The sequence below is a fragment of the Portunus trituberculatus genome, chromosome 14, assembly GCF_017591435.1.
Source record: "Portunus trituberculatus isolate SZX2019 chromosome 14, ASM1759143v1, whole genome shotgun sequence".
NCBI lineage: Eukaryota > Metazoa > Arthropoda > Malacostraca > Decapoda > Portunidae > Portunus > Portunus trituberculatus.
Genome location: NC_059268.1, coordinates 9771653 through 9799183, shown reverse-complemented (window position 1 = coordinate 9799183; position 27531 = coordinate 9771653). Strand labels below are relative to the sequence as shown.

Sequence of the window (27531 nt, the reverse complement as noted above, 5' to 3'; positions counted from 1 at the left end):
TGTTGTTGAATATTGTGCGACTGATACAGGATAACCTAGATGGGCCCTGGTGGCCCTTTGTTATCCTATTATTTATGTTATGTTATGTTATGTTGTTGTAGCGTTGCAAACGATTGGCTTATTTAACATCTAGCGAAACCCTAACTTTCTATAAATTTTCTGTACGGCGAAATTTCATTCATATATATATATATATATATATATATATATATATATATATATATATATATATATATATATATATGAATCTTTTATTAGTAAAGTAGTATCAAGTAGTGAATCCACTGCAATAGCGTTGATAATATACCAAACTTGCTGCAACTAGGCTACTGTTGTGACAGCGTTGCGACAATGCTGGGACACGGGTGCTAGACCGCTGTGAACATGAAACGACTCCGCAGCGAATGTTGAGAACAATCCAAAATATTTGCCCTCTCCTAACTGATTGTGACTCCCTGCTCCAAAGAAATTAAGCAATGCTGGAGACATTAACCTGTGAAAAGTGCATAAGTTGGACAGTTTTTCTCTCTTACACCAGAAGATATATCAATATAGGGGAAAAAATGAATATTGATATGTGTATAAATAATGAATATAACATTTGTGGTAGCGGTGGAGTAGTGTAGTTGGAGATACTCAACTAAGGCGCTCAAGCTCAAGCAAGCGGCGGCCAGCGGCAGACCCAGCTGTTATTTGTTGACAGTTGCGGTGTGATGGCGGGGACGGGGAGCCGTGAAGAGGCTGCCCAGGAGCAGGATGGGGACACTGTGGCCGGAAAGCTGGAAAATGTGTCTCGCTTTCCACGCCATGGCTGGATGGTGTCTCTGGATCACACTTTTCCAGAGAAAAGGGACCAGAAAATACGCCCCAGGATAGGTCAGCTGCCGCAGCTCATCCCGCTCTTCATGAGGTGAGCTCTTCTGTCACATTTATTTGGTTTAATTTCTTTATTTATCATATTTATTTATATTATTTAACTATTGCTTCTGCGTGTGTTATTTGTTTTTTATATTTATTAACATGTTACCATTCCCACTTATCTCAACAAGTGACAGTACTTCGATTACATATAACTCATTATTTAACTTAAAAGTTTTTGATCATTATTTTTTTCTTATGTTCAGTATCATTTTGCAGCACCTCTTTTGATATAATATATATATATATATATATATATATATATATATATATATATATATATATATATATATATATATATATATATATATATATATATATATATATATATATATATATATATATATATATATATATATATATATATATATATATATAATATGAATGGAATGTGGTTCCTTAATCTGGTGCACTTTGACAAAGTCCTCCGGGGCTTTATCATTGACTGTCCTGGTTTACATTTTCCTATGTATTCTGATATATGTGTGACCACTGAGTAAAGCTCTCCACTCCTAAAATCAGACTAATTTTCTTTGATGTTTCTGATGTGCTTAGGCTTAGACTTAAGGTTTTTTTTTTTTCTAAACTCGCAAACCTTCAAACTTGAAGCTATTATTTCTTGCTCTATCCTACTTACTGATCCTGAGAATCTGGCTTGTATCACCCTTGTTATATCTTATAACACTTGATAATCTCTGTCACGTTCCTTTATAATTTACATTTCTCCAAGGAACATACATTTAAAGGCTTCATTCTTGCTTGATAAGGAGCACGCTGCATTCCCTATATTTCCACAGTCATTCTCCTTTGTGTTATATAATTCTTTTGGATTTATATCCTTCCCGTAATATGGTGATCAGAATTGCACAGCCTTATCTGACCAGGGTGAAATACAACTTTAATTTTACTTTGGGAATTCTAATTTTAGTATCCATAGAAATTAATTAGTCTTAGTATCTGATCTTTATTATTTTTGGTGTCTATTCTCTGACAAAGATTAGAGCAACCTATTGCTTATAAATCTTTCTTTCTTTGATCTTACCACAGTCTTGTTTTATGTTGTTTACATGCTGCACCTGGCTTTCTTTTAGGTTCACTCAGTCCACTTTGGCAAGATTTACAATTTGCTTATATGAAGCTGCATTTGCCAGTGTGTGTTGTCATCAATAATTCTGTCCCAGGTATCTGGTATGGTACATGTACACCAGAGCAAGAGGACGGAAGCCGTGGATTGATTGTATAACCATGATGCACGGCAAACAGATGTATGGTAAGACAAGTAACACTGTTGATTAGGTATGGCACTAAAATTACTGAAGATTGTCCATTTTTTTTCATTTGGTGTTTATTGATGTTTATATATCTTTTTTTACCAATCTTATTGTAGCACAAGAAGGAATTTATCCGTGAACAGTCATGGGTTGTATAGGAAAAGAAAATTTTGTATGAACCACATTAAGATTAACTTTTTGTTACAACTGATGTCTGATAAATTTGAAGTGCTTAAAACAGAAGAAAGTTCAGAAGTCACTTTCACCAGATTAATTTTTAAAAGACTGGCTTAGGACCAAATTAGTCTGATTCAATGAGATTTTACTATAATGTATATTGGTGTAGTATATCTTAATGTTTATTAATGTTTGTATCACCATCTTTTTTTATTTTAGGTGTGCCACTGGGTGGAATTGGTTCTGGGACAATAGGGCGCGGGTTTCGAGGGGAATTTTGTCGCTATCAAATGGTTCCTGGAATATATGAGTATCAGACAGTGACAGCTAATCAGTTCATTGTCACAATCAGAGACCCAAAGGGAAAAACTCTATATCAGAAGGTCTTATCAGTACAAAGGTAAAGATATAAACACTTCCTGTGTTTGAATCATGAGAATATATGTATGTGAGAATGTACAATACATAAGTTTTAACTGTTATTGGATTGCATTGTTTATTATTATTATTATTATTATTATTATTATTATTATTATTATTATAATTATTGTTATTAATAATAATAATAATAATAATAATATTATTATTATTATTATTATTATCATCATCATCATTACTATAACATAAATATCTTTCATGTATCTTTGGGTTTCTAAATTATTATCCTTCATTTTTATATACATTTAGATTTTTTTTTATTTCATATTGAATTTGTTTCTGTGTCTGTTACATCTCTTGTTTGTTGTGTCTCATTAGTTTCTTTAATTTAGCCAACCCAAGAAAGGTTTGGAGTCATGGGAGTGGGGCTTCAATGCAGCTGATGGCCTCTACTGTGGCTTGTACCCTCGCTCCTGGACAGTCTACAACATTAAAGAACAGGGCATTAGGCTCATATGCCGCCAAATATCACCCGTTATACCACACAATTATAAGGTTAGTGTATTCTAGTGTAAGTACTTACAAATATAATTCCATTTCTTATGTTAGATTTTAATATTTACCTGAATCTATTACTTCTTTATGATGATCTCTCTGATTGACTGGGCATGATGAATATGTGGGGGTGCAAGAAGTTGATAAGTCAAAGATAACATTAGTTCCAAGACTTTTTACATTCTTTCACTTTATTCTGTCAACCTCTGTAATGCAAGAGTTTATTAGTTTTCTCAATCATTCACTCCCCTTTCTATATTTCTTCCTTCATATGGCTTGAATTTTTTCAAGAGAGAAAGTGTAAATAAATAATAAGAGTTTGTGGTTAAAATAAAAAATGTTTGTTTAGAGTATAATTTACAGTTTTTGCTTGCATTTCAGGATTCATGTTTGCCTGTAGGTGCATTTATTTGGAACATTGAGAACTACAATCCTGAGCCGAGAGATGTGTCGATTACATTTTCTTTCAAAAATGGAACTGGTGGGAGCGAAGACAAAGAAGGTTGGTGCTGAGTATACTGTCACTACTATTACTACTACTACTATTACTTTTATAATTACCACTATTACTGCCATAATTACACTACTACTATTAATACTGTTCCATATTTTCATGAGTACTGGAACAGAGAAATATGGCCATTAATGATACCTCTGGCTAGTACACTAGCAACACACTGGTCATGCACTATGAGGTCAGTAGATCAAATCTCACTGGCTCTCTTAGTTTAAACTATTTATTGAGAGGTTGATGGTTTGATTGGGCACCATGATGGGAGTTGGATTTGCCTGACTGATGTATCAGAGAACTTCAACAAAACCAGTAAAACCAGTAAAGTTTAACTTAAATGTGTTGTGTAATCAATGACCATTTTTTTCAGGGGAATGCTGGAGTGAGGTATTCGAGCAGGAGGTGGAAGAGACTCAAGTGAAGGGTGTGGTCTTGCATCAGACTTTAAGAACTCTGAACCTTCGCTATTGCTTGGCTGTTAAAGAAAGGGTTAGTTCTTATTTCTTATCTAGAAAACTATTGGTATTTCTTTACTTTCGTTTAATGTGGTGTAAGTCAGTGAAATTTAAGAGCTTATAGAACGTACTAAGAATCACTGCTAAGTTCTTGACGTCTCTCCTCTCCTGTACTTATTCATGTTTGCACTTTAACTATTTGTTGTAACTGTACTTGTGCTCATATTCATCACCAGTATTATTATGAGTTGTTAGAAGTCCATTGACTACCACATGACATCAATACCTGCCATGCATCTTTCTCACAGCCTGAGGTATCGGTGACGAGAAGTCCTGGGTTTGATCCGTTGGGTTCAGGGGAGTCACTATGGAATGACTTGAAGATAGATGGAGAGCTGGACACTAGTGACATTCCAGTTACTAAAACTAGTGAGTACTACTACTGGATATTTTTAGTCTATTTTTCATGATTTGTTTACAGGTTGACTGAAGCATACAAACTCATAAAAGTACCACTTAATAACCACTGTGTTACTTGTATGTACATTTCCTTTACTAACACAAACAAAAATTTGATTTGTCATTTGCCATCTGTTTCTTATAAGGCTTTGACTGTGTACATTGTGCACCAAAATTATCATTTAATGTTGCCTGGCACCACTAGGGTACATAATGAGCTGAGTAGGAGACAGAGCAGGTGGTGGAGGCTCATCCCAGGGGAGGGATTCCCACTACACACAACTTCAACATGAATTTCTCATAAAATAAAGCAAAACACAATAAATGTGTATAGAGTATTTTTGTCTTAAAATTGCTTGAACTATCAAATTTCACAGAACATCCTGTATATGATGCAAATCTGTACAAAACTGATGAATGTATGTGAAACATAAATAAGTGGAAAGTGTTGACCTGACATGCATTGAGAGGTAACAGTCTGCATTAGTAAACACTCAAAGCTAAATGTTACCTTCAAAGTTGCTACTAACTCATGTTATTGTCAAAGTTGCTCCTAAATCATAGAATTGCTCCCGAAGTTGTGAATTTGCTTTTGAAAGTGCTCTCGAAGCTAAGAATGAAGTTAGTTTTGCTGATAAAGATGGAATATATATTTTTGCATTACTTCAACAACTTTTAGTTTTCTGCAGCATAAGTAATTATAATTTACAATGATGTGTTCATAATTCTGGGTGTAATTTGAAAAAGATTCTGCCTCATCAATAGGAAAAATATTAATTTAAACCTGACTGATCATTCTAGTGTCCTGAGAAACTGTCCTTATGAAAAAACAATATATGTAAGAATCAAGCCATACCTGCGAGCATCTGGTGGCTAATCATGGCTTTTCTTTCTTTACTTTCTTTATACTGACTATGTGTTACCATTAAGTCACAAACACAGTTTATTTCTACCACTGGTAAGGTTACAGATGTTATATTTAGTTATACATATGTTGATAAGCGGTTTCTGCAAGCCAGTGCATTTGTGGATAATCTTTAAGGGAGAGGGAGATGGGCTAGATACCACAGTATATAAATTATTTCACATAGTATACATAACTTATAGTTTTTAGATAGTCTTGTATAATGTAAAATACTGAGGTATAATTAATAGATTTAGAATTCTTATAATGAACCAAATACAGCTACATGAAGGACCATCAAACTACCCTATGTGGGAGACTCTTGTTTGGCATTAATATACTTTAGATAGTTCTGAATGACAAAATTTATGATGCATCATGCTCTGAGACATTTGTTCACTCAAAATTGATAATTTTGAGTGAACATGTCCATCATATTCTTGTTCTTTTGCATAACATGTGTGAACATGTCCATCATATTCTTGGTGCTAGAATTGAGCCTCAGTTTCATTATTTCTGAATTATATTGGTAGCCCTTTAGATCTAATGGTGCTTTGTTTTATTATTTCAACCCTTTGGCTACTGTGGCATTTTACTCAAGGAAAACAGAATGGTGATGGGCAAGTTTGCTGTGTCATTTTGAAAGATACCACTTAGGACAAAAAGATTGGATAAAGGAGTATGCGTGTTAATATGGTGTTAATAGAAGCTAAGTCCTTTGAAGAAATATGGAGGGATATTTGCATAGGGAGATGGTGAGATACTTCTGCCATGGTCAGCTCTGTCATTTGTCTCCCACACTGAATTCTAAAGTAACACTGTGAACTGTCATTATCTCATCATTGCATGTTTACATATTTTTTTTTCAAGACTTGTTTCTGTTAAAAATCTTTATGGTGCTACCATTATCCCTTTACTCACCATGGCATGTTCTTTGAGTAGAAATCTTGATTTGCTTTCTTTCTCCCCCACATGCTTTCCCCCTCCTAAAAGTGCCACATCCCTCTCAGCATATTAACCACATGAAAACTTGTTTGTTAAAAATGTTATTTAGCTTTGAGATCCATGATGATAAATATCTTCATTATCATAAGACTGCCTTTATGTTATGTATTGCTAATGAGCCCTTTTTTCCAGTGTTATGTATGGCATGGTCATGAAAAGTTACAGAATAGAAGCGACAAATGAATGTTGTTGTATGTGAGACAGTGGAATGTGTTACATCTGTATTACTAAGAGTGCTTGATATGTCTGTCTGTTTGCCTGTCTATTTTTTTGCAGTAATGAGGCTGAATTCAGGGATAGAATTTATATAGCAAAGATGAAAATATGTTTTTTTGTTTCAATTGTATCAAAAGTTACCAGCAAACTTCTATATCTCAAGGTACAAAGTAAGTTTTGCTTGCAAATTTGCTTCCAGGTTGTGCTTTGTTTGCTAAAACTCCGCATTTGCTGAAACCTTCATGAAAGCAACACAATCTCTGCTACTGTGCTATGACATATTGCAGCACAGAACTCCAAGACACCATGTTAATGTAAATTTCATAGGGAGGTTTCGTGTCTCTTTTGCAGTGACATTTTGTAAATTTGCACTATCAACATTATGACATTGAAGTTAAACCTGTGAAGAGCATCTTTTTCTAAACCTTATGAGTCTTGTGGCCCCTGCACTTAACTAGCATGAATCTCCAACTCTTGAAGACATGATCTGTTTGTTGCTTTGCCATTGTTCCTGCCAGGTCTTGTGAAGCCACAGAGGAATTAAATCTAAAAGATGAAATTAAGTGATGTAAGTTAAGGTAATTAGTAATGGATGATTTAAAACTGATATAGGAAGCAAGTGGATCTGATGAGATGAAATTAATCATGATGACATGTTACTATGTTTTGTGTTTCACCAGTTTTTCTTTTTTCTTTTTTTATTTTTAACAGCCTCAGATGTGTCTCCATTCATTCACATGTGCTGTGTATTATCCTGTCTTTTCCCATATTGTGTGTTTCTCCTTCCATTTGTTTGTAGCATGTAAGAAGAGTTTTTATTGACTTGTGTTGTGCATTTCTGAATTTGTGTTTTAATTTTGCTGTGCTTTGTAGGGAAGGGTGAAGAGAGAGCTGTTGCTGTATGTGGAAAGTGTAGTATTAGTGCCAGTAGCTCAGGAATTATAGAAATGGCCTTGGTGTGGGACATGCCTCAGATTGTGTTCAAGAGCAAAGGAGTGACACACACCAGGTAAGGAACATTGAGACTGATCTAGCTCATGCATGCAGTAATGGCAGAATTGAAACTACATATAATTTAATTCAGTCCATTTATACATTGAAGTTAACATTGAAATTCATATTATTTGATTCATGGATACTTTGAAGAAAACACTGAATAAACTTAACTTTGCCCTCTCCTTTAATATACATTTGCTGTGTGACAAAAACTTAAATTGTTTATCTTCATTAAAAAAACATTGACAAAAAAACAGCATATCTGAAATTTTTTTTTGTCAAAATGTGAGCTTTATTCAACAAACCATTTCATCTCATTCCAAAGAATTCTAAATTAATTTCACTACAGAATATAGAATGGATATAATCTCTTTCTTTGTATCACGACGTCAAGCAAATGTCAAACAAGAATCAAACCTATCTTCCATCAGAAAATAGTATCCAGTCAGGACAACCTTTTACTCCAAACACATGACCATCCAACTACTCAAGGAATAATAAGGATGTTAAACAAAATAATAATGAGGAGAAAGAGGAGAATGAGTGTTCAGATTAACAAAGTGTCTCTCTCCTCCCAGACGCTACACTCGCTGGTTTGGTGAGGAGCTGACAGCAGCACAAGAGATGGCTGCCTATGCTCTCCACCATTACTCTCGCTGGGAAGATGACATAGAGGCATGGCAGAATCCAGTACTCCAGGATGGGTAAGCTATTTTTATGCACATTTCTATATGCACATTAACTGGTATATTTCTGCTGTTGCTTAACACATACATACATTATCTAAGTACTGGTCATGGAGTGTCATTCATCTCTCTTATATGTCATCTTCACCAGCCATTAAAAAGAGAGAGAAAAAAAAATTTAGATTTATGATACTGATGTCTTCACCCATTCTTTCTCACAGATCACTGCCAGACTGGTTCAAGAGTGCAATCTTCAATGAACTGTACTTCATAGCAGATGGAGGATCAGTGTGGCTAGATTTGCCAGAGGAAGTCACTTCTACACTGCCTTTGCATGACTCAAGGTGATTTGTTTTCCATACTCGTGAAGATGTAGTAGCAAGGAGGAAGAGTTCATAAACCCAGAAGAGTGTCAGTTAGAATTGTTTGGAAGATGATTGGGAAGACTGAAGATTACTTGGAGATTGTTTATGGAGGAAGATATGAGAAGATTAAACATCAGAGAATAGATTATCTTCAAAATTGCATTACTGTTAAAAAACAAGAGATAGTGATGAAATACATGAAACATTGAGGTTTTACTGTGATACACATAACTAAATAATGCCACAACTCTGGTGAATGCTTAATATCTTCCCAGGTGTGAGTATGGGCGGTTTGCATACCTGGAGAGCCATGAGTATCGAATGTACAACACATATGATGTCCACTTCTATGCTTCCTGGGCCCTGGTGATGCTGTGGCCTGAACTCCAGAAGTCCCTGCAGTATGATATGGCGCAATGGACCACATCGGCAGACCTCACACCCCGCACACACCTTTTCAGAGGGAATAAAGGTGTTCGTAAGCTAGCCAATGCTGTGCCTCATGATGCTGGAGATCCTGGTGAGTTAGAATCACTTTTTGATGCAGCCCTTAGAAAGTAAACAGATCATGCAGGGATGACATAGAATGCCTGACTTACTGATCTCTCTAAATTTTCTGACTGGGACAAAGAAAACTTTGTAGTGTTCAATGCCTCAAGAACCAAATTCCTCCATCCATCAACTCAACACAGCCTTCCAGACAACTATCCCCTCATCTTCTATGACACTGCTGTCCTCCTCTACACTGAATATTCTCGGTCTGCCCTTTACTTATAATCTAAACTGGACATCTTTTCTCTTGCTAAAACAGCTTCTATGAAGTTAGACTTTCTGAGTAATCTCTGCCATTCTTTTCATGTCCCAACTGTTAACTCTATACAAGGGCCTTATCCACTAATGTATGGAGTATCCTTCACATGTATAGGGGGTTCGACTCACACTGCTCTCTTAAATAGGGTGGAATCTAAAGCTTTTTGTTTTGTCACCTCCTCTTCTCTGATTGACTAGTCTTCAGTGTCTTTCTCACCATCTTAATGTTGCATCTCTTGTTATTTTCTACCACTATTTTCTTGCCAACTGCTCCTCTGATCTTGCTAACTACATGCCTCCCCTCCTCCTGTGGTCTTCTTAAGCAAGAGTTTCTTCTTTCTTTCATTTCTATTCTGTTTACCTCTCTAATGTAAGAGTTAACCAATACTCTCAATTATTCATCCCTTTCTCAGGTAAACTCTGAAATTCTCTGCCTGCATCTGTGTTTCCATTTATCTATGACATGAAGTCATTTAAGACAGACATTTATCCCATTCTTTTGGCTAGCTCTCAACCCTGTTTAGGGATTGTCATCTCAGTGGGCCTTTTTGTTCAATAATTTTTGTTGCCCTTGGCCAATTTTTTCCTCTTACATCGAAAAAGGAAAAAATGTCTTAACCCATTCCCTGCGATGTTTACCACTGGTGATACATCATGCATTCCCAACTGTTACATATTGTGCCATCCATGGTACATTTGCTTGCATACACAAAAATTAATCTAGATATTTTTCAAACCTCCTTTTCTTTTGTTTTTACCATGTAATATTATTTTATTCATGCTAACCAAGGATGTAATTAAAGTATGATAATCAAAACATTTATATAGTTATATTTTATATAAGTGCAAAAAGGAAAAAAAATATTCATCTTATATGATAAATATCCATTATTGAGCAAAATTTTTGCCTTATAATTGTGTTTTTAAACCTATTCATAAGAAATAAATGTTCATTTACTACTCATAAATCATGATATCCATCACAGCCATTGAAAGCCACTTTATAATTGGTTCACCCTCTGTTGCATCATTTTCATTTCACTGATAATTTTCATGAAAGAAGTAAGTGCTTCTTGATTGAAATACATATTGTATCATCTGAAGGTGATGAACATATGGAATAATCTAAGGAGCAACTCAAACCTGGTTTTTCTCGAGACATTACTCTGGATGCAAAGTTGCCTACATATATGTTTTTCTTTGACCAGTAGAGAGAAATCTCAGGCAGTGCAACACTTCCCATGTAAATCATCAGACCTATGAATTTTCGTATTTCATCATGTGTTGTGATTTCCCAAGATTTTATCCTAGATCATCAAGTGACATGTGAAATGCCAATTTTTTTGCTGAGCATACCTATTAGTTTCTGTTACAATTAGGGCAATAATTTCTTTTGTGAAAAACAAGTCAAACCAATCTATAAGAGATGTGAGAGTAGATGGATCAAGAGTGAGTTGTTCTTTCCCTGTAAATGGAAGTGACTGAAATTTGGAATGTACTGACACAATGTGCTGAGAGAACAATGTTTGTAATAGTGGGTGAAACCACATATAATACAAAAGGAGTGTACTCCACTGGTGGCACACAATGCAATCTCATAAATTCAGAAGAAGTGTATGGTGTAGTGTACCACAGGGGGAGCACAAATTTTATTGTATCATTGGCAACTCATAAGCAGGGAGAAGCTACTCATCTCCTCTCAAGTTCGTGGGTAGTTTGGTACTGGCACTGTGCTAAGTTGAACCAAACATGACAGGGAGGAAGTGGCGGGAAATCCAATTGCGATTAATGTGTTAACGTTCCTTTATAAAATGATCATCTAACACTTATGAGACCATTGGGTTGTGTGTTCTCTTCCCAGTAAAAATTCTGAAGAAAAAAGGGATTTTAATCTAGTGTCAAAGATTATATATATTCATGTATGTGTGAATGAGAATCCAGTTACATATCTCTAGTCATTAGAAATAATCCTCATAGTGTGGTCATTTATTTTCCTACTTAGTTATAAGTATGCTTTTATCTTTCAGAGGATGAACCATTTGTACGAGTGAATGCATATCAAATACACGACATCAGCTTCTGGAAGGACCTCAACCTCAAGTTTGTTTTGCAGGTAATGAATAATGGTGAAATTTGTCATAAATGTCATACATATTTTTCTTTCTACTGAAAATAGATTGAGGTGTTATGGATATATTATGAGGAGGAGGAGATCACTTGAGCTATAGGAGATCAGTGTGAAGACCAAAGAAAACTTTGAGATGATGTGTCAAGTGGAAGACATGAGAAGGATGAACTTCAGGAAAGAGACTGGATGGCTGGAAAAAAGTTAAGGGAATGAGTCGGACAGACTCAGTCTCAGATGCTAAGTAGGCACCTATGAAATAAGATCAAATAAATGTATGGATAGAAAAGAGAGGTGGGTATAGTTATGTATGTATTATACAGAAATTGTCATGTATAGGCATTCTGGCTTTATACAGTGTACCCTATGTTCTTATGAAATTATTAGTGATGGTGGCTGATCTATCTTGTTATGATAATTTCAGGTGTACAGAGACAACACCTTCTTCAAGGACCGCAATTATCTTGCCCACATGTGGCCCGTCTGCCGTGCCGTGATGGACCGCAGTTTCACCTACGACCGGGATGGCGATGGGCTGATTGAGAATGAAGGGCAGGCAGACCAGACCTATGACTCCTGGATCATGCATGGTCCATCGGCTTATTGTTCATCCCTGTGGGTGGCAGCACTTGCCTCCATGGTGGAGATGGCTGTGGAACTGAAAGACACTGCTGAGGAGAAAAAATTTTCAGAAGCTCTTACCAAAGCTAAAACATCACTACAGGAAAAACTTTGGAATGGTAGAATTTTTCACCCTATTTTGTTTTAGTAATGTCTGGATGTATTTTTGTTCCTTCACATGCCATTAAGTGTTTAGGAGAGCCTAGTTACAGTCCTTGCAAATTGACTGGAAGAATAATGCCACCATATTCCCTGTGCATCCAATAAAGGTGACAAAAAAGTACTGATGAATGGGATTGGAAACAACCTTCCCTCCTGTATTTTTATTCCCATATTCAAGTGAGACATGTCTAGGCTACCTTCCTTGAATTGAGATCTCATCCTGGCTTATAGGTACAGGTAGATTATCAAGTGTGTATGGTAATGTTATTGCAGCAGGTTTCCTGGACTGCCTCGATGCTGCTAGTTTATGTTGTTGATCTATTACCGCCTGTCAGTGTCATACTAAATCATGCATTTTTCAGATATTGTTGATAATCTTTTTCTTTCTTACATTTAGCAATTTTTTTTCCTTCCAGGTAAATATTACAAGTTTGATACTTGTGGTGCACCACACAGTGACAGTATCATGTCAGACCAGTTAGTGGGCCACTGGTATCTCACTCTATCAGGCAGCAATAGTGAGGTATGTGAACCTACTAATGTTAAACCTGCCAAGTTTAATGAACAAAGGAAACATGACTATCCATCTTGTCTGCATAAATCTTGTCTCTCTTTCTATAGGTTTTCCAGCACAACTGTGTTCACTCCGTGTTGAAGATGTTATATGAGTACAATGTGCAGCGCTTCAACAATGGAGAAATGGGCGCAGTGAATGGCATGAACCCAAATGGCACCATTGATCGCTACACCATGCAGAGTGAAGAGATGTGGGTGGGAGTCACATATGGTTTAGCTGCTACAATGATTATTGAGGTATGAACTAAGGACCAGATATGTCTTTTAGACTAGCAAATCTTTGCTAAGAATTCTGAAGATCAAGTCTGGACCTCTCTATTCTTCCAAAGCTCCCTATTGACTTGGCACCAATAATGTGATTTCTTATTCTATTCTAGTTAAATACCAAGGCTTTGTTTTGTAGGGGATGGTGGAGGAGGGCTTCAAGACAGCAGAAGGAGTCTACCGAACAGTCTATGAGAAAATTGGGCTAGGGTTTGAGACTCCTGAGGCTCTGTACGGGCAGCACAAATACCGGGCCATTGGGTACATGAGGCCACTGTCCATCTGGTCAATGTACTGGGCCTATACATTGCACCAGAGGAAAAAGAACAATGCCTCAGTCAGTGATGATGCAGTGCAGAGGGACAATCCTTTCCCAGAGGAACCTGTCAAAAGAACAAGGCCAGTTGCTGATGATTCTGATTCTAGTGATGTATCCCAATGACATATCACTGAATAGGCATTTATCTTTGTTGTTTGTTGGATTTGCTTGGCTTCCAGTGGAGGGGATGTGTGAAAGAGGTGATCAAGGTAGTCTCGAGTGTTTTTCTCTACCTTGATGTATTTTTCCTGTCTTTTATTCAATGCATTTTAATTTATATTGATTGTTTTAATGCTTTTGATGTTATATTTTTACCTATACAGTATTTAATTTTTTTTGTCTCTTTTCCTATCTATTTGATTCCTTAGTTTAAGTCGATGTGTGTCTTTTGAACTTCTGTGTTATAGTGTCATTGGGTTACTTCTTTCCACAGTATCAAGATAATAAGATAGAATGCTTACAAAAGTAGATTTGAGGTTCATAAGACATTGTAGTTTAGTTTAATAATGTTTTCCAGTAAAGCTGATACATCTGAGTATGTTAGCAATGATCACTGCAATGTTATCCTAAAATACATATAAGTTCTCTCTCTCTCTCTCTCTCTCTCTCTCTCTCTCTCTCTCTCTCTCTCTCTCTCTCTCTCTCTCTCTCTCTCTCTCTCTCTCTCTCTCTCTCTCTCTCTCTCTCTCTCTCTCTCTCTCTCTCTCTCTCTCTCTCTCTCTCTCTCTCTCTCTCTCTCTCTCTCTCATCAGAACTGAGAGTCATTTTGCATCATCTTATTGTCTCATCTAGTTTTCTTGAATGCTTCCATTTTCTGTAGAGAATACCATTGTCCTATTTTGGGCCAAACAATGCAGTGATGATTGCTGAAATAATCACTGTGCTGCTTTAACTCTGGCTGTGAATTTTACAGCTGCCACTGAAACAAATGTCCTACACAAATCATGGTGTGGGTGTGTGTGTGTGTGTGTGTGTGTGTGTGTGTGTGTGTGTGTGTGTGTGTGTGTGTGTGTGTGTGTGTGTGTGTGTGTGTGTGTGTGTGTGTGTGTGTGTGTGTGTGTGTGTGTGAGGTTGAGTGGTATGTTATAATGTTTCCCAGGGTTGATTCTCTCTCTCTCTCTCTCTCTCTCTCTCTCTCTCTCTCTCTCTCTCTCTCTCTCTCTCTCTCTCTCTCTCTCTCTCTCTCTCTCTCTCTCTCTCTCTCTCTCTCTCTCTCTCTCTCTCTCTCTCTCTCTCTCTCTCTCTCTCTCTCTCTCTCTCTCTCTCTCTCTCTCTCTCTCTCTCTCTCATATATGATGTCTGGCTATGCACCTGATGTTCTTGCAGCCAGAAGAGATTTGGTTGGCATGGCCTGTATCACTGCCACATTGCTGTTGCTTTAATGGTCAAGGTATAGAATGTTTGTTTAGAGATGCAGGAATTTGGATTTTTTAAATTTCTTGAATATAATTAATTTCAAGCAACTGAAGGGAATAAGCATGAGGAGTAGAAGCCTTTTTCTGCGATTACTCAACTCTCCCCCCCAAAAAGAAAGAAGTAGAAATTTTTTTACACTTTCCCGTATATTAGTTTCTATTTCTGGTTGTTTACATGAAGGCCACTGTTTGTGCACAAGACAAATAATTTTTCTTGAAAATTTATTAACTAAGACTACTTTCACATGAGCAGTTTTCACCGGCATGGCTCATGCTGAATGGCAGCCATGTGGCACCTGGAGGCTGCGTTTATACAAACAATTTTTGCTGGTTAAGTAGTGTTGTGTCTGCCACAGGCTGTTCCTCTCGACATCCACTTTGGTATCTCCTCGTTATATTTGTTTGCACACCATTGTTTCTCAATGATGGAGGCCATCATAAAATTCTTAAATTTAATGAGAAAACTGAAAAAGAATTGTTTTCCTGATTATATTACTAACAAAACTCTTGAATTTAGTCAGAAAACTTCAGATGTCTCTGTTTTCTTGCCTATATTGCTAAAAACAATTAATAAATTTTGTGAGAAAACTGAAGATATGTTTTCCTCAATATTTTAATAAGAAAACAAAAAATTTTAGTGAAAAATATTCTCATTGCATGCAGGAAACACTGGATATGTGAAAGTACCCATAGCAGAACATGACCACCAAAATCGTTGTGCAGCATTCCTGCCGTTGTGGTGTTGCTGGCAGGGTACAGCTGCTGCAACGGCAAGACTGCCATTCCGGCCTCATGTGAACACATCCATGCAGTCAGTGTAATGCTAAACCATCTACGATGAGGCACATTGGCGAAATCTGCTTGTGTGAAAGTGTGGTTTTCCAGAGCCACTCAGGTCTTATTTGCCCTATTGTTAGTGAACATTGAAGACACGCACAACATGTGATATGGTAGTGAAATGTGGCCTTTCTAGGCTACATAACTATTTCAGAGACCAGAACAAAGATGAGTGTTAAGAGTTGTAGTTGGGGAAAGTTTTCTAGCAGTGAAAGGCATTTATAAGTTTGGAAGTCATGATTTACCAGCAGTGAGAGGCTAACCCAACTGTGTTCACTGAAAAGGCATTGTGTTTTAGTAAGTATTGATGTTTTGTACAGTGTACAATGAGTAAACAGTTTTTTTTATACACAGAATATGTGGCAAATCAAATTCATTGATACTTAAGGAAATAAAATAATTCAATCACTTATTCCCTGTGAGTTGAGGTGTATGAAACTTTCTTCCTATACTATGACATGAATTTTTTTTGCCTCCTTTGAACAAGATATTACAAGTTAGCAGAATTAAATCACTTAACTTACCAATTCAGTTGGTGAAGAGATGAATTTTGATAGCACAACTGTAGATCTTATTTTCTTGTCTACAAATGTTGATTGATGACAATAATGTGAATATTCAGGGTAGAAATATGTGAGAGAAGCTGTGTAGTGAAGTTGACACTGTGTTTCAATGTTAACTTAAAGCTGGCAGTGTGAAATGTTACATCATCATCACCATCATCATTGTCATCATCATAATCATCATTCTAAGAGGCTGATACCATGCCTAAGTAGAACCTAGTGGCAGGATGTGTCCAACATATTTGTCCAGTCCTGTAGGTTCTAGGTCCATCCTTAGGATCTTGTCTGCAGCTTAGAACATTTCCATAAGAATTGAGCTTTTAGAAATGAGGATTAGAATTGTGACTATATTTGGAATTTAGTTTCCACTAAATTATGATCCAAAAGGTTTTGTTGAAGGTGGTTTTTTTCTTTTCGGTTTCTGTCTGAGGGTTTTTATTTTCAATGAGAGTTTTTATCTGCACTTGCTTCATGCTCTGTTCCTTTTTTTTTTTTATGCCTTTTTTTTTTTTATCTGTATCCTACCTATTACATGACTCTTCCAGTTATCTACATTCCTTCTTGTTTGTAGTGCCTCACCTTCTTTAAGGTATGTATTGACATGCTTCATGCACGGTGTCTGTTCTTGGGCCATTGTTGCATTTCTTTACTTCATACTTAATTATGTTTGCGATATGGATTAATTGCTAGCACTAAAAGCTCTGTACAAAAGTCTTTACAGTCACCCACAAGCAAGTGTAAGGAAATAAGGAGTAGATGTTTAGCTAGTATAAAGTTGAGAGGTGGCTGTAGGATTAAGAGAAAACAAAATCTGAGAGTGGCTTGTGATCAAAGAAAGGATCAGTTGCCAATTTTTTTACATAATTATCTTTAATAATGCAAGTTTCATCAATAAAGCTTTACACTTCTCACAGACAGTGAATGTTTCCTAAGCTTTAAAGGAATAAAAAGTGAATTACATTGTTGCTAAGGCACTTATGAGGTTCAGTTTTAGTTAGGAGTCTAGCAACCTGCACTTCTTACTTTCACTGTGTTTTGCATTTTAATTCTGTATCAAGACATGGTATAATTTTAATTTTTCATTTATCACTATAGAATTGTATGAAGTTGATGATGGCTTTGTAATGACAGGCATTCAAAATCATCTCTAGTTCAGCATCCAATTGTATATCTGTTTATTATTTTCTACAAATGCAGTAGTTGATGCTTGGATATTATTACTGATGTCCTTAGAATGTGTCAGTTATTTGGTTTGTCAGCAAAGAGGACTAATACCTGTGACCATGGTGTACCTCATCATTGCTGCAGGTGCATCTCAGTCCAGTCCATGGCTGCAACAAGTAAAATATGATTACTAAGCCCCATCCACACAATTGGGCAGTGTCCATGGACACGAGTGAGTAGTTTGTCTGTTCATGAGCTTATCACTTATGTATGCAGGTAAACCAGGAAAGTGCTTGTGTTAGTAGTAGTGCACTTTCATCAGACCAAGCACTATTGCATACTATTACATCACTGACAGATATTCAAAATTTTCATACAAAGTTCCATTGTTGATACTGTTAATAACTCTGTCCCTCTGTTTGTAAAGCATCATTTAATATGATTTTATTAACAACATCCTTGCTTGTTGCTTGTGGAATGTTTAAATTGACACATGCAGAGACCACCTACTCTGGCTGCTCCTCAGTTTTAACTGACCTAAACCATAAACTTACATTTAGGCAACAAATGAAGTGTGCCAGCTTGCATAACATTGCCCATTGGTTTGTGCTCAGTCATGTGGATGGGGCTTTAGGGCACTGGTTCTATAGATCTGTTATTAGTAAAATGATAATTAATTAGTTCTCTCTTTCCTTTGTTATGTGTGTGTGTGTGTGTGTGTCTGTCTGTGTGTGTATTTGTGTGTACTGGAATGTTTTCTTCTGCAATGAGTAATGCTTAGTTGTCTTTAAAGTTAAGTTGAGGAAAGAGGATTGTTAATCATGCAAGTAGTAATTTTTAGTACTTAGTTAAGGAACAGTAATTTGTTTGTCCATTTCATACTGCAGAATGATGGTGCAATTATGCATTACAATCATTTTCTCTCAGAATAATCTGATACATATTTGTTTATATTTTCATTATGTTCTAGATTGTCACATTGTACTATTTATTTGAACAATGTATTTATTATATTGATGTATTGATTCTCATGTCAATAATCTTTTTACTGTCCCCCCAAAAACTATACAGATTTTGTTTCCATAATTGTTCAGTTTAGTTCCATTCAATAATAATCACAGTACTTACCTAGTTTCATGGGTTTTTGGAAAGTTTATCTCCAAAGTCACACACATCCTAGAATGCATTGTCTTCCTGTCAGGTTTGTCTTCCTTTCAGAGATGGGGTTTTTATTTTCTCAATGTTGTATTGTATTCAGACTCAGTATGTCAATCAAAATGGGATTTTGCAATTAAATGGAAAAAAAGAAATTATGTATTTTATTGATTGGACATGCAAATACTTTTAGAATGATTTTTTTCTTATGTCCTGGCCTATAGCACCTATAGGTAACTTGAAGAGTATTATTGGAAGTGCTGTTAAGCTTCCACCCATTAGTGGTGCAAGCAATTTTATTTATAGTGGTACCCATATTAAGGCCTATATCACCACCCAAGCGCATCTTTGGTATAACCACCTAGAACCTGGGTATCATGGTGATATGTAGGTAACATTAAACCACTCGACAAATGGCAAAGTATCAAGCCGAATACATGGTGGGATTTGAACCTATGCGTGGACATCTGCCCGATCCCACACCCACCACCTTATCCACTATGCCACTCCACTTATAGTTGTTGACTGTTTTTATTTAATTTGGTTCAGTAGAATACAAACAACAACCCTGGATATTGTCATTAGTATATGTGTGTGTGTATGAGAGATAGGAGGAAAGGAATGCATAATGTCAGGTATTTAAGGAAGTATCCATTAGAGGTAATGCTAAGATGAGGTACTACCAAAATGTGTTTAAAAAAATATTGATCAGAAATGTAATACTATTATGATAGATATAAATAATATGGTGGTGGCTGGTCTCTTCCAGAAGTGAGCTGATATCCCTCTACCCATGTATATATGGAATGTTGAACTGTTTGGATAGTAAGGCCTATTAATCATTCATAGCCTGACAGGTAATATGTCAGGAAAAGCTTCCTACCATGACTGTCTTGACACAAGTTTGATCCCAGCAAGGGTGCCATTCATGAAGAAGTTATCCTGCCATCAAACCAGTTTTGTAAGATGCACCAAAGTTTTGCATCACAGTTGGCATTCCTCACAACACACAATGGATTGGAGATAGGTAGATGATCTGATCTAATCTCCTGAATCTAATGAACACTGATTCCCTCAGATACCTTTTCTACTCTCTGTGCACCTCAACCTCCTATCCCTTTGGTTTTGTCCTAACAACTAGATATACATATATGGCCTAAAAAGTAAGAAAGGTGAGGTTGCATTTAGGGTGTGTACACATAAAAGCCAAAGACACTTGTGATGTCAAGGTAACTCATTGTGTTGTGGCTCACTACCTCCACAGAAAATGGATTCTTACATGGCAAACTCATCAGGAGAGAAGGAATTGTAGTGTGGTATGAGAGGATACACTTATTTCTGAATGGTGAGGGGTTTGATACTTCCTTATGAACAGTGTGACAAATTGAGGAATTTCCTGAGGAACAAAGGTATCGGGAACATCACAAAAAGGCTAAAGAGATTTGTCTGTGGAAGCAAAATCAAATATGTTTGATAACTGTCATGCCAAATATTCTCTATGACTATGGAATGTATTCCCCAATATTCTGTCCTTAAGTCTTATCAAAGGAACGAAGAGAGATAGCAAGAATCATTGGCTAGTGTTGGGATTCCATCCTGTAGAAAATTGACTTTTCCAGAGAAAAAGGCAACATAGATCTTTGCTCTGTAAACATAACATATGGGTAACTGTTAATACCATGACAGAGACTTTCATTTTCACTTCATGTAAATCTAGTGAGGATTAACTAAAAGATACTGAAGAATGTTAAATATGTATTTTTGAAAAGTCATTAAATAGTGGTTTGTACATGTCAATGGATTCTAGAATTACAAATAAATTATTATATTAACTTATAACATGTGCATTAATTTTTCAGTATCATCTTTTCTTATTTTTCTTTTCTTTATTTTGTTGGAGTAATATGGTAGCTGCCTTCATCTTCTTTTCCTGCATCTCAAGTTTGTCCTTCTCTCTTTGACTGATTGTTTCCTTTTCTAGTAGACTTTTAAACATGTCCTCTTTGGTGACTTTCCTTGGTGGAATATCATCTTTCTCATTTCCTCGAACAGAAGACTCATTACTGTCCTCTCCCAAATCTTTCTTCCTCTTTTGTCCTTTTCTGCCCTCAGTTACTGACTTACTTTTAATTTCTGACGGATCTACTAAGAGTGTCCTTGAAGGTCCTGAGGGTTTGGAATCTGCTACAACCTCAGAATCCGTTCTACTTTCCTCATTCGTGTGCTTCTTTTCAGGACCTTTTCTCACTCTTTTCTCTTTCTGTCTTTGCTTTACTTTTGTCTGTCCAGATGAATGAGTGTCAGATAGTTTGATCCCTCTTGCCTTTGCAATTGCATCTTGCATTCTCTTACTAGCAACCTTTGGCTCCTTCACCAATCTGATCTTTGTGAAATATGATTCAATTCTTTTCTGAGTTGTTCTTAACTTCAGCTTCTTCATGACAGGAATCAAAATCTCATCAGTCTTGGATAAATTCCATCCAAATTTTTCACCAGTAAAGACACGAAGAGCCTCTACATTTGGCACTGCCCATGAAAACTTCTCTTTTGATTCATCAACTTCAGGCACCAGGTATGCATCAAACACACTTTCATTTGGGAATGACTCAGGCAAGTTAACTTGTGCAAGCTTCTGTCTGATTTTGGAATATTGTATTGAGGAGATCCCTTTGTGTGCTCCACTCCACCATTTCCTGACATTCTGGAGACACTCTATGCCCTTCCCTGGAAATTCAGCTAAGACTTCCATGGCACCTACTGAACCAATACCCTCAATTCCTTCTGTATAATCACTTCCACAGAGAAGAGCCAAGGTGATCATCTTGCACCGCTCCAAGCCTAAAGTGGATTTTATATTCTCTATTTTGAAATGCTCAACATGTCTGGTCTGATTGAAGAAATTCCTATACACTGAGTTTCCTCCAAACAAAAAGATATCAGAGTCATCAGTGATAGTTCCCTCTGTGAGGTTGACAGTGTTCAAGAAGGCACACTGAGCCTCTGCTTCCATGGGTGCCACCAGGTATGGGATTCCAAACAGCTGCAACAAGTGCTGTGCTTCACCATACATTTGATCATTGAGGGAGTTAGCAAGGCGGTCACATCGCTGTGCCTGGGCAACAAGGGCCTGCTGCTCAGAGGCAAGTTCTCCTTCTAGTTGTTTGAGTTCATCCTCTGTATAGTCCAATGGCCTATCAAATTCTGCCTCTTCAACTTCCATCATCTCAGCTACATCATCTGCTTCCCTCTCTTCTTCGACATCTGTATCATTTGCTTTCCTGTCTTCTTCACTACTTCTATTATTTGCTTCCCTCTCTTCCTTGATACTTGTACCATTTCCATTCTTCTCTTTCCTGTGTTCCTTAATATCTATACTATCTTCTTTCCTCTCTTTCTTGATATCTGTACCTTGATATAATTTGATTGCAGCACTTGTTGAACCTTCACTAGTATTCATAGCAATTTTTTGTTTCATATTCTCATTACTGATTCCTTTTTCATCATCACCTGACATGGTAACTTTTAATCTCTTTTTTGAATTTGCATTGATATCTTCTCCACTAACATTCCCAAACTTTTTGCAATTTGAGGACTACTTTCACTGTCATGAGAGCAAGGAGGAACCTTTCTTTCATTCTGTTCTCTCTCCTCTTGCACATCTACTGACTTACCATCATCCCTTTCTACTTCCATAAAATCATCATCTTTTGAATTCTTGTCACATTCCACATGAGAACTCTGTACAGGATCTGGAGTGATCTTAATAGCTTGGTATAAAGAATTCTGACTTACTAATGCAGTTTCCTGTAAATCATCTTTTTGATTTTTACAAGCCACAACCTTGGAGTTTTCTGAATTAATGATGTCAGCACTTTCATTTTTATTAGGTACATTTTTCATAGGATTTGCTCCTGTTCTGCTTTTATCTTCACATTCTACCTCTATGCTTTTGGAAGGATGAATGTTGTTGTCTTCATTGTGAGACTTCTGCTTAGTGTTGGCCCTCTGATGTTCATGAGTTTCTGATGAGGACTGGCCTATCTTTGAGTTTATGTGTGCTGATGGTTGAGGAGCACTGACTGTAATGTCATCCTCGTCATCAGTTTCATCACTAGAACTCATTATCTCCACTTCATCATGAGCCACTTTATCTTCCTCTGAACTTCCTCTCCAATAATTTGAGGTACTAGTTAAATTATTCCCTCTACAATACTTCCATTCTGCAATAATGTTTGATATTTTGTGCAATTTTTATCACTTATTTTGCCATTTGGAGTTTTAGCTGAAAAAGATTCAACATCAAACTTATTCTCTGCATTAATTTCAATACCAACATGATCCATTTTGGTGTGAGAATTATAGTTACAGTTTGTCCTCATGCTATTATTTACTTGCCCTTCAAAGTTCCACCTGGATGCTTGTCTCTCTTTTGTGGCCAATGCTTCTGTCTTTTCTGACTTTGGTTGACATACAAGATCAGTAAAGATATCAGAAAATATGTTGTCCTCCATTTTCAGTGGCTTGACTTCAAAATCCAAGGAGATCTTGACCGGTTTCAGAATTTCCGAGTTATTTTTAGGAGTTTTATGCTCTTCCACAACTTTGGTCTCATGTTTTCTGGAATCCATGATTGCTTTGTTGGGTGAAGTCTTGAGGGTGTTAACATGAACCATATCATCAACTTTCTGTTGCACTATTTTCATCCACAAACTGTTAGTTTTGGTCCCTAGTAATTTGTCAATGTTATTTGCCGAAAGGTCCTTCTCCTCCTGTCCTTTCACTACTTTAGGTGAAGGCACACCAGGTGATACCTCAATGAAGTTATCTTCATCGGAGGAACTGTCATCTGGATTGAAGATACTCCCTGGAGCATTGGCTGAAGTACTGGGCCCATCATATATTTCAATTTTGCATTTGACATTGGGATTTTCATTCTGATCTTGCTTAATAAGTGCAAGAATTTCCTCTTGAGTCATGCCACTGTTTTCCATGAGTGAACCAACCACCTGCAGGAAATTCTCATCTTCATTAGTGCACTGCTGCCACCTCTCATTCACATCTTCCTCATCATCTCTCTGTAAAAGATGAAATTTATCATTCTCAAGATCAGAGTCTGAATCAGAGTCTTGCTTGCTGGGTAGTATAATTCCAGTCTTAGCCAGCTCAGTTAGAAAATCTTTATCAATAGGCTTTTCCCTTTTCATAGGAGCTTTTCCTTTCCTATCCACTTTCTTGATGGGGCCCTGTGATTCTGCATTCACAGTTTCTGAGTTGCTTACGCTTGGTTCCTTCACCTTCTTCATGAATACAGCGTGGGAAGCATCTTCTGAGATAATGCGCTTAGAAAGGCTCATATATTTCTCAATATTACCAAACAATTCTGTTTCCATCTCTGAAACTTTAGCTTTCTGGATTTCCTCCCTGGTGGAGTCAAGAGTGGCCTGGAACTTTGCACGCTTCATGAGTCGTGCCATCTGGAACTCAGCAAAGTTTTCAGACTGCTGCGGCATGTCATTGATATTGGCCCAGGAGTTTTGTTTGCGAGTATCCTGGAGGTCAGTAAGAATCTCATGTTTTGCTTCTACAGGCAAGTTCTTAAACTCTTCACTATCAAAGTCAAAATGATGGAGGTTTGGAAGACTAACATCTTGGAAAATGTTGCTGCTCTTCTGCTCCTCTAGACCCTCAGTGGTGCCTTCTCCTAGTGGCTCAGGGAGAGGTGGCAATTCAAATAAGTCCTTCTCTCTCTTGGTGACCTGAGGCACATGAACAGAACTTGGGCCAGGACCTGATTTCCCAAGAGCATTACGGACAGCTTGGCTCTTGAGAAGATTTTTGAAAAGACGCTCTCTCACTTGTTTGGCCTTGTTGGTTGCCACTTCTCTCCTCAGCTTTCTAGAGGCCAGGGTTTGTTTCTTAAGGTGAGGCACTCCTCCATCAAACACAAAAACTGGCCGGATCCGATAGAAGAGCAACTTGCAGATGCGATGAAAGAGTGTGAGGAGATGAGCATTGGCCACAGCAGCACCTCCTGGTCCTCTAAAGCCCCGCACTGCTTGATGAAGCCAAATGGAAACATCTACTCCGAGCACTTTATGTTCTAATGTCTCTAGTGGCACTGGCACACCTGCACTTTCAATGAGCTTCCAAAGACCCTTCACTCCCATGGCTGGTGTCTTCTGTTACAGCAGCAAAGGTATGTGACACTTGACTTGTACTCTCTATCACAGTAGCCAAATTAATTATGTGATGAAAGTTATATAACTAATAAAATGTCATGTATAATTGCATAGTCAAAATTTAGAAGCATGTATATTTCATGATAATACATGCAAGATATCTTTGGTATGCAGATCTTCTTAGCTTCATGTAATGCAGAGATGCATCCTAAGTCCATGCATTTCATACTGGAAAGAATGCCAGGAGTAAATTATTAATACTTACTATCATTATTATGATTATTATTATCATCATTACTATTATTATTATCAATAATATTAATATAATTATTAATATTATCATCACTACCATTATGTTATTATCACTGCTACATATACACTATTTAACAATGGAATATGTGATTTTTCAATAATTAAACAATCTACATCTGCAAGGATGCCCACAACTAAAATATCCATTCACTATTGTTCTTGGATTCCTTCTTTGTATGCTACTACATCTCATTCTCCTTTAAACTTCCACTTTCCCTTACATAATACTACACACTTTCTCATCAATTCACTCTTCCATCTATCTCATCAACCATACCCTCATATACACTCTAACACTCTTGATCATCTCTCCTCCACAAACCACACTAAGACAATAGGAATAACTGCCTCGATGGCTTAACAGCCAAATCTAATACAGAACTTCCAATACTAGGAAACCACAAATGGAACACTAACCAATAATAATACATACACTGTTTAACACCAACAACACAACAATGTATAATGCCTTTCTCACCTGCGTATAGGGTGCTGTATAATGTGAAACTTTCCATCCGATAATGCAACACTGTGCAGGTGGCAGGTGTGATGGGCTGTGCAGGAGAGGGCTGTGCAGGAGAGAGTGCCTGTGTGAAAAGTATGAACAATTAAGCTTGATGATAGGGAAGTCAGAAATTATGTTACAGTACTTTGAAATTTTATGAAAAGGCATTGTACTTCTCCTACCTAAACTCACCAGCCTTGGTCCTTAGGAGAGAGAGAGAGAGAGAGAGAGAGAGAGAGAGAGAGAGAGAGAGAGAGAGAGAGAGAGAGAGAGAGAGAGCATACTAAAAATGATTATTTGGTATGTAAGAAACTATGTAGCTATACTTTGTCTGAATACATGGAACCACATATTTTTTTTAAACTCATAATTCCATATCTTCACATAACAATTCCTTTCAAGTTTCAAAACGATTCGCATATAAACAAATCTATAATACATAAAGCATGAAGTCAAATTATACATAAGTAGATTAAGACTGTTAAATCCTACAATTACACCACTTTACGTAATACTTTTTGAATTCTTACTGATTCATAAAAAGCTAACATACAATATACATTTAGTTACAGTGGTCACATCTACATTTATCTTTTAATTAGGAGCGTTGTATTTATGTCTAAGTACTGCAAATCAAGGTATGTACTATAAATCTCTTAAGTACGAAATGTCTTGCTGTCCAAATGTTGTTTTTAGTCTGTAAGTGTTTGATGGATATTTGAAAGTGATTATTCTAAGTAATCTTAGTGTGTAAGTATTGTAAATGTGCAGGCGTGTACCTTGAGTGGCGTGTGTTCAGTCTGATGTAATGTCGGGGTCGAGGAGGAGCGTTGACACTTCTGACGGAAGCGGCTCGGCTGTGTTTTGCTTCCAGGACAATCTCACTTACCGGTCCGTTTGTTGTGCTTCACTCACTTACAGCTTGACTTTGGTTCATGTACCTCAGCCTCAGTTGTCTCTGGTTAATTCATCTCGTTGACTCTTGTTCACTTGCCTTGCTCACTTAGATTGTTTATCTTATATTCACTTGATTGACTCGGCATAGTTTATTTACCTGGTTGACTCAGCTGATCATCTCACTTGTTGACTTTACTGGTTGGACATCCATCCATACATTATAATTCATAGCATTATGGCCAAAGCGGAATTTACATATATTTATACATAAGGGACATCCCACATCTGGCACGCCTGTCATAAACATAGCTTACCTAAAAAACTTGAGTTTTTATTAACCATTTAAAGGGGAGAAAAAATCAAACAATTGACGTAATCTAATCAGAAAAAAATAACAAAATCTCAGTTGGTATGAGGTATGATACCAAGTTCAGGCTCTCTCTCTCTCTCTCTCTCTCTCTCTCTCTCTCTCTCTCTCTCTCTCTCTCTCTCTCTCTCTCTCTCAGTGAAACTACATCGATATCGTAAGCTATATTAATTGGTTGTTAGCTGATTACTACATATATCCCAAAGAATATACAAGATATAAAATCCTTGATAAATCCTCAGCACCTTGATTCATCATACCAACCCATAAACTGTGATGAGGAAAAGTATAGTTTACCTGTTAGTATTGAAAGATGCATTATTAATATGTTGTACTTAATCTAAGGAGGTTAATAATTATTGTG

General features: G+C 36.8%; 2 protein-coding genes and 1 long non-coding RNA gene across 4 annotated transcripts in view; 1 reads left to right on the top strand and 2 right to left on the bottom strand.

Annotated features, from left to right (window-relative positions):
- The window catches only part of LOC123503672, a 4547-nt gene extending 4318 nt beyond the window's left edge, over positions 1-229 (bottom strand). The window contains exon 1 of the long non-coding RNA XR_006674576.1: positions 1-229. This exon is cut by the window's left edge and continues 64 nt beyond it. This is a non-coding gene — a long non-coding RNA (uncharacterized LOC123503672).
- Positions 230-339: 110 nt separating this feature from the next.
- On the top strand, positions 340-19062 carry LOC123503666 (non-lysosomal glucosylceramidase-like). Of its 2 annotated transcripts, XM_045253624.1 has the most exons (17): positions 340-502; positions 704-910; positions 2100-2188; positions 2586-2766; positions 3137-3299; positions 3681-3801; positions 4181-4299; positions 4574-4694; positions 7723-7858; positions 8424-8549; positions 8753-8875; positions 9172-9416; positions 11734-11819; positions 12256-12571; positions 13031-13137; positions 13236-13427; positions 13594-19062. In XM_045253624.1, the coding sequence occupies exons 1-17, from the start codon at positions 477-479 to the stop codon at positions 13894-13896; spliced, it is 2661 nt and encodes an 886-aa protein (XP_045109559.1). In that variant the 5' UTR covers positions 340-476; the 3' UTR covers positions 13897-19062. The 2 variants fall into 2 exon arrangements, with proteins under 2 accessions (XP_045109559.1, XP_045109560.1); XM_045253625.1 differs by lacking the exon at positions 340-502 and having other exon boundaries at positions 576-910.
- Positions 19063-20649: 1587 nt separating this feature from the next.
- On the bottom strand, positions 20650-26833 carry LOC123503433 (DNA excision repair protein ERCC-5 homolog). The gene is made up of 5 exons (XM_045253197.1): positions 26683-26833; positions 25877-25952; positions 23101-25314; positions 22700-22948; positions 20650-22499 (listed from the first exon to the last, which is right to left on the bottom strand). Exons 3-5 carry the CDS (start codon positions 25072-25074, stop codon positions 20769-20771), a joined length of 3954 nt encoding a protein of 1317 aa, XP_045109132.1. The 5' UTR covers positions 25075-25314; positions 25877-25952; positions 26683-26833; the 3' UTR covers positions 20650-20768.
- Positions 26834-27531: the final 698 nt, after the last annotated feature.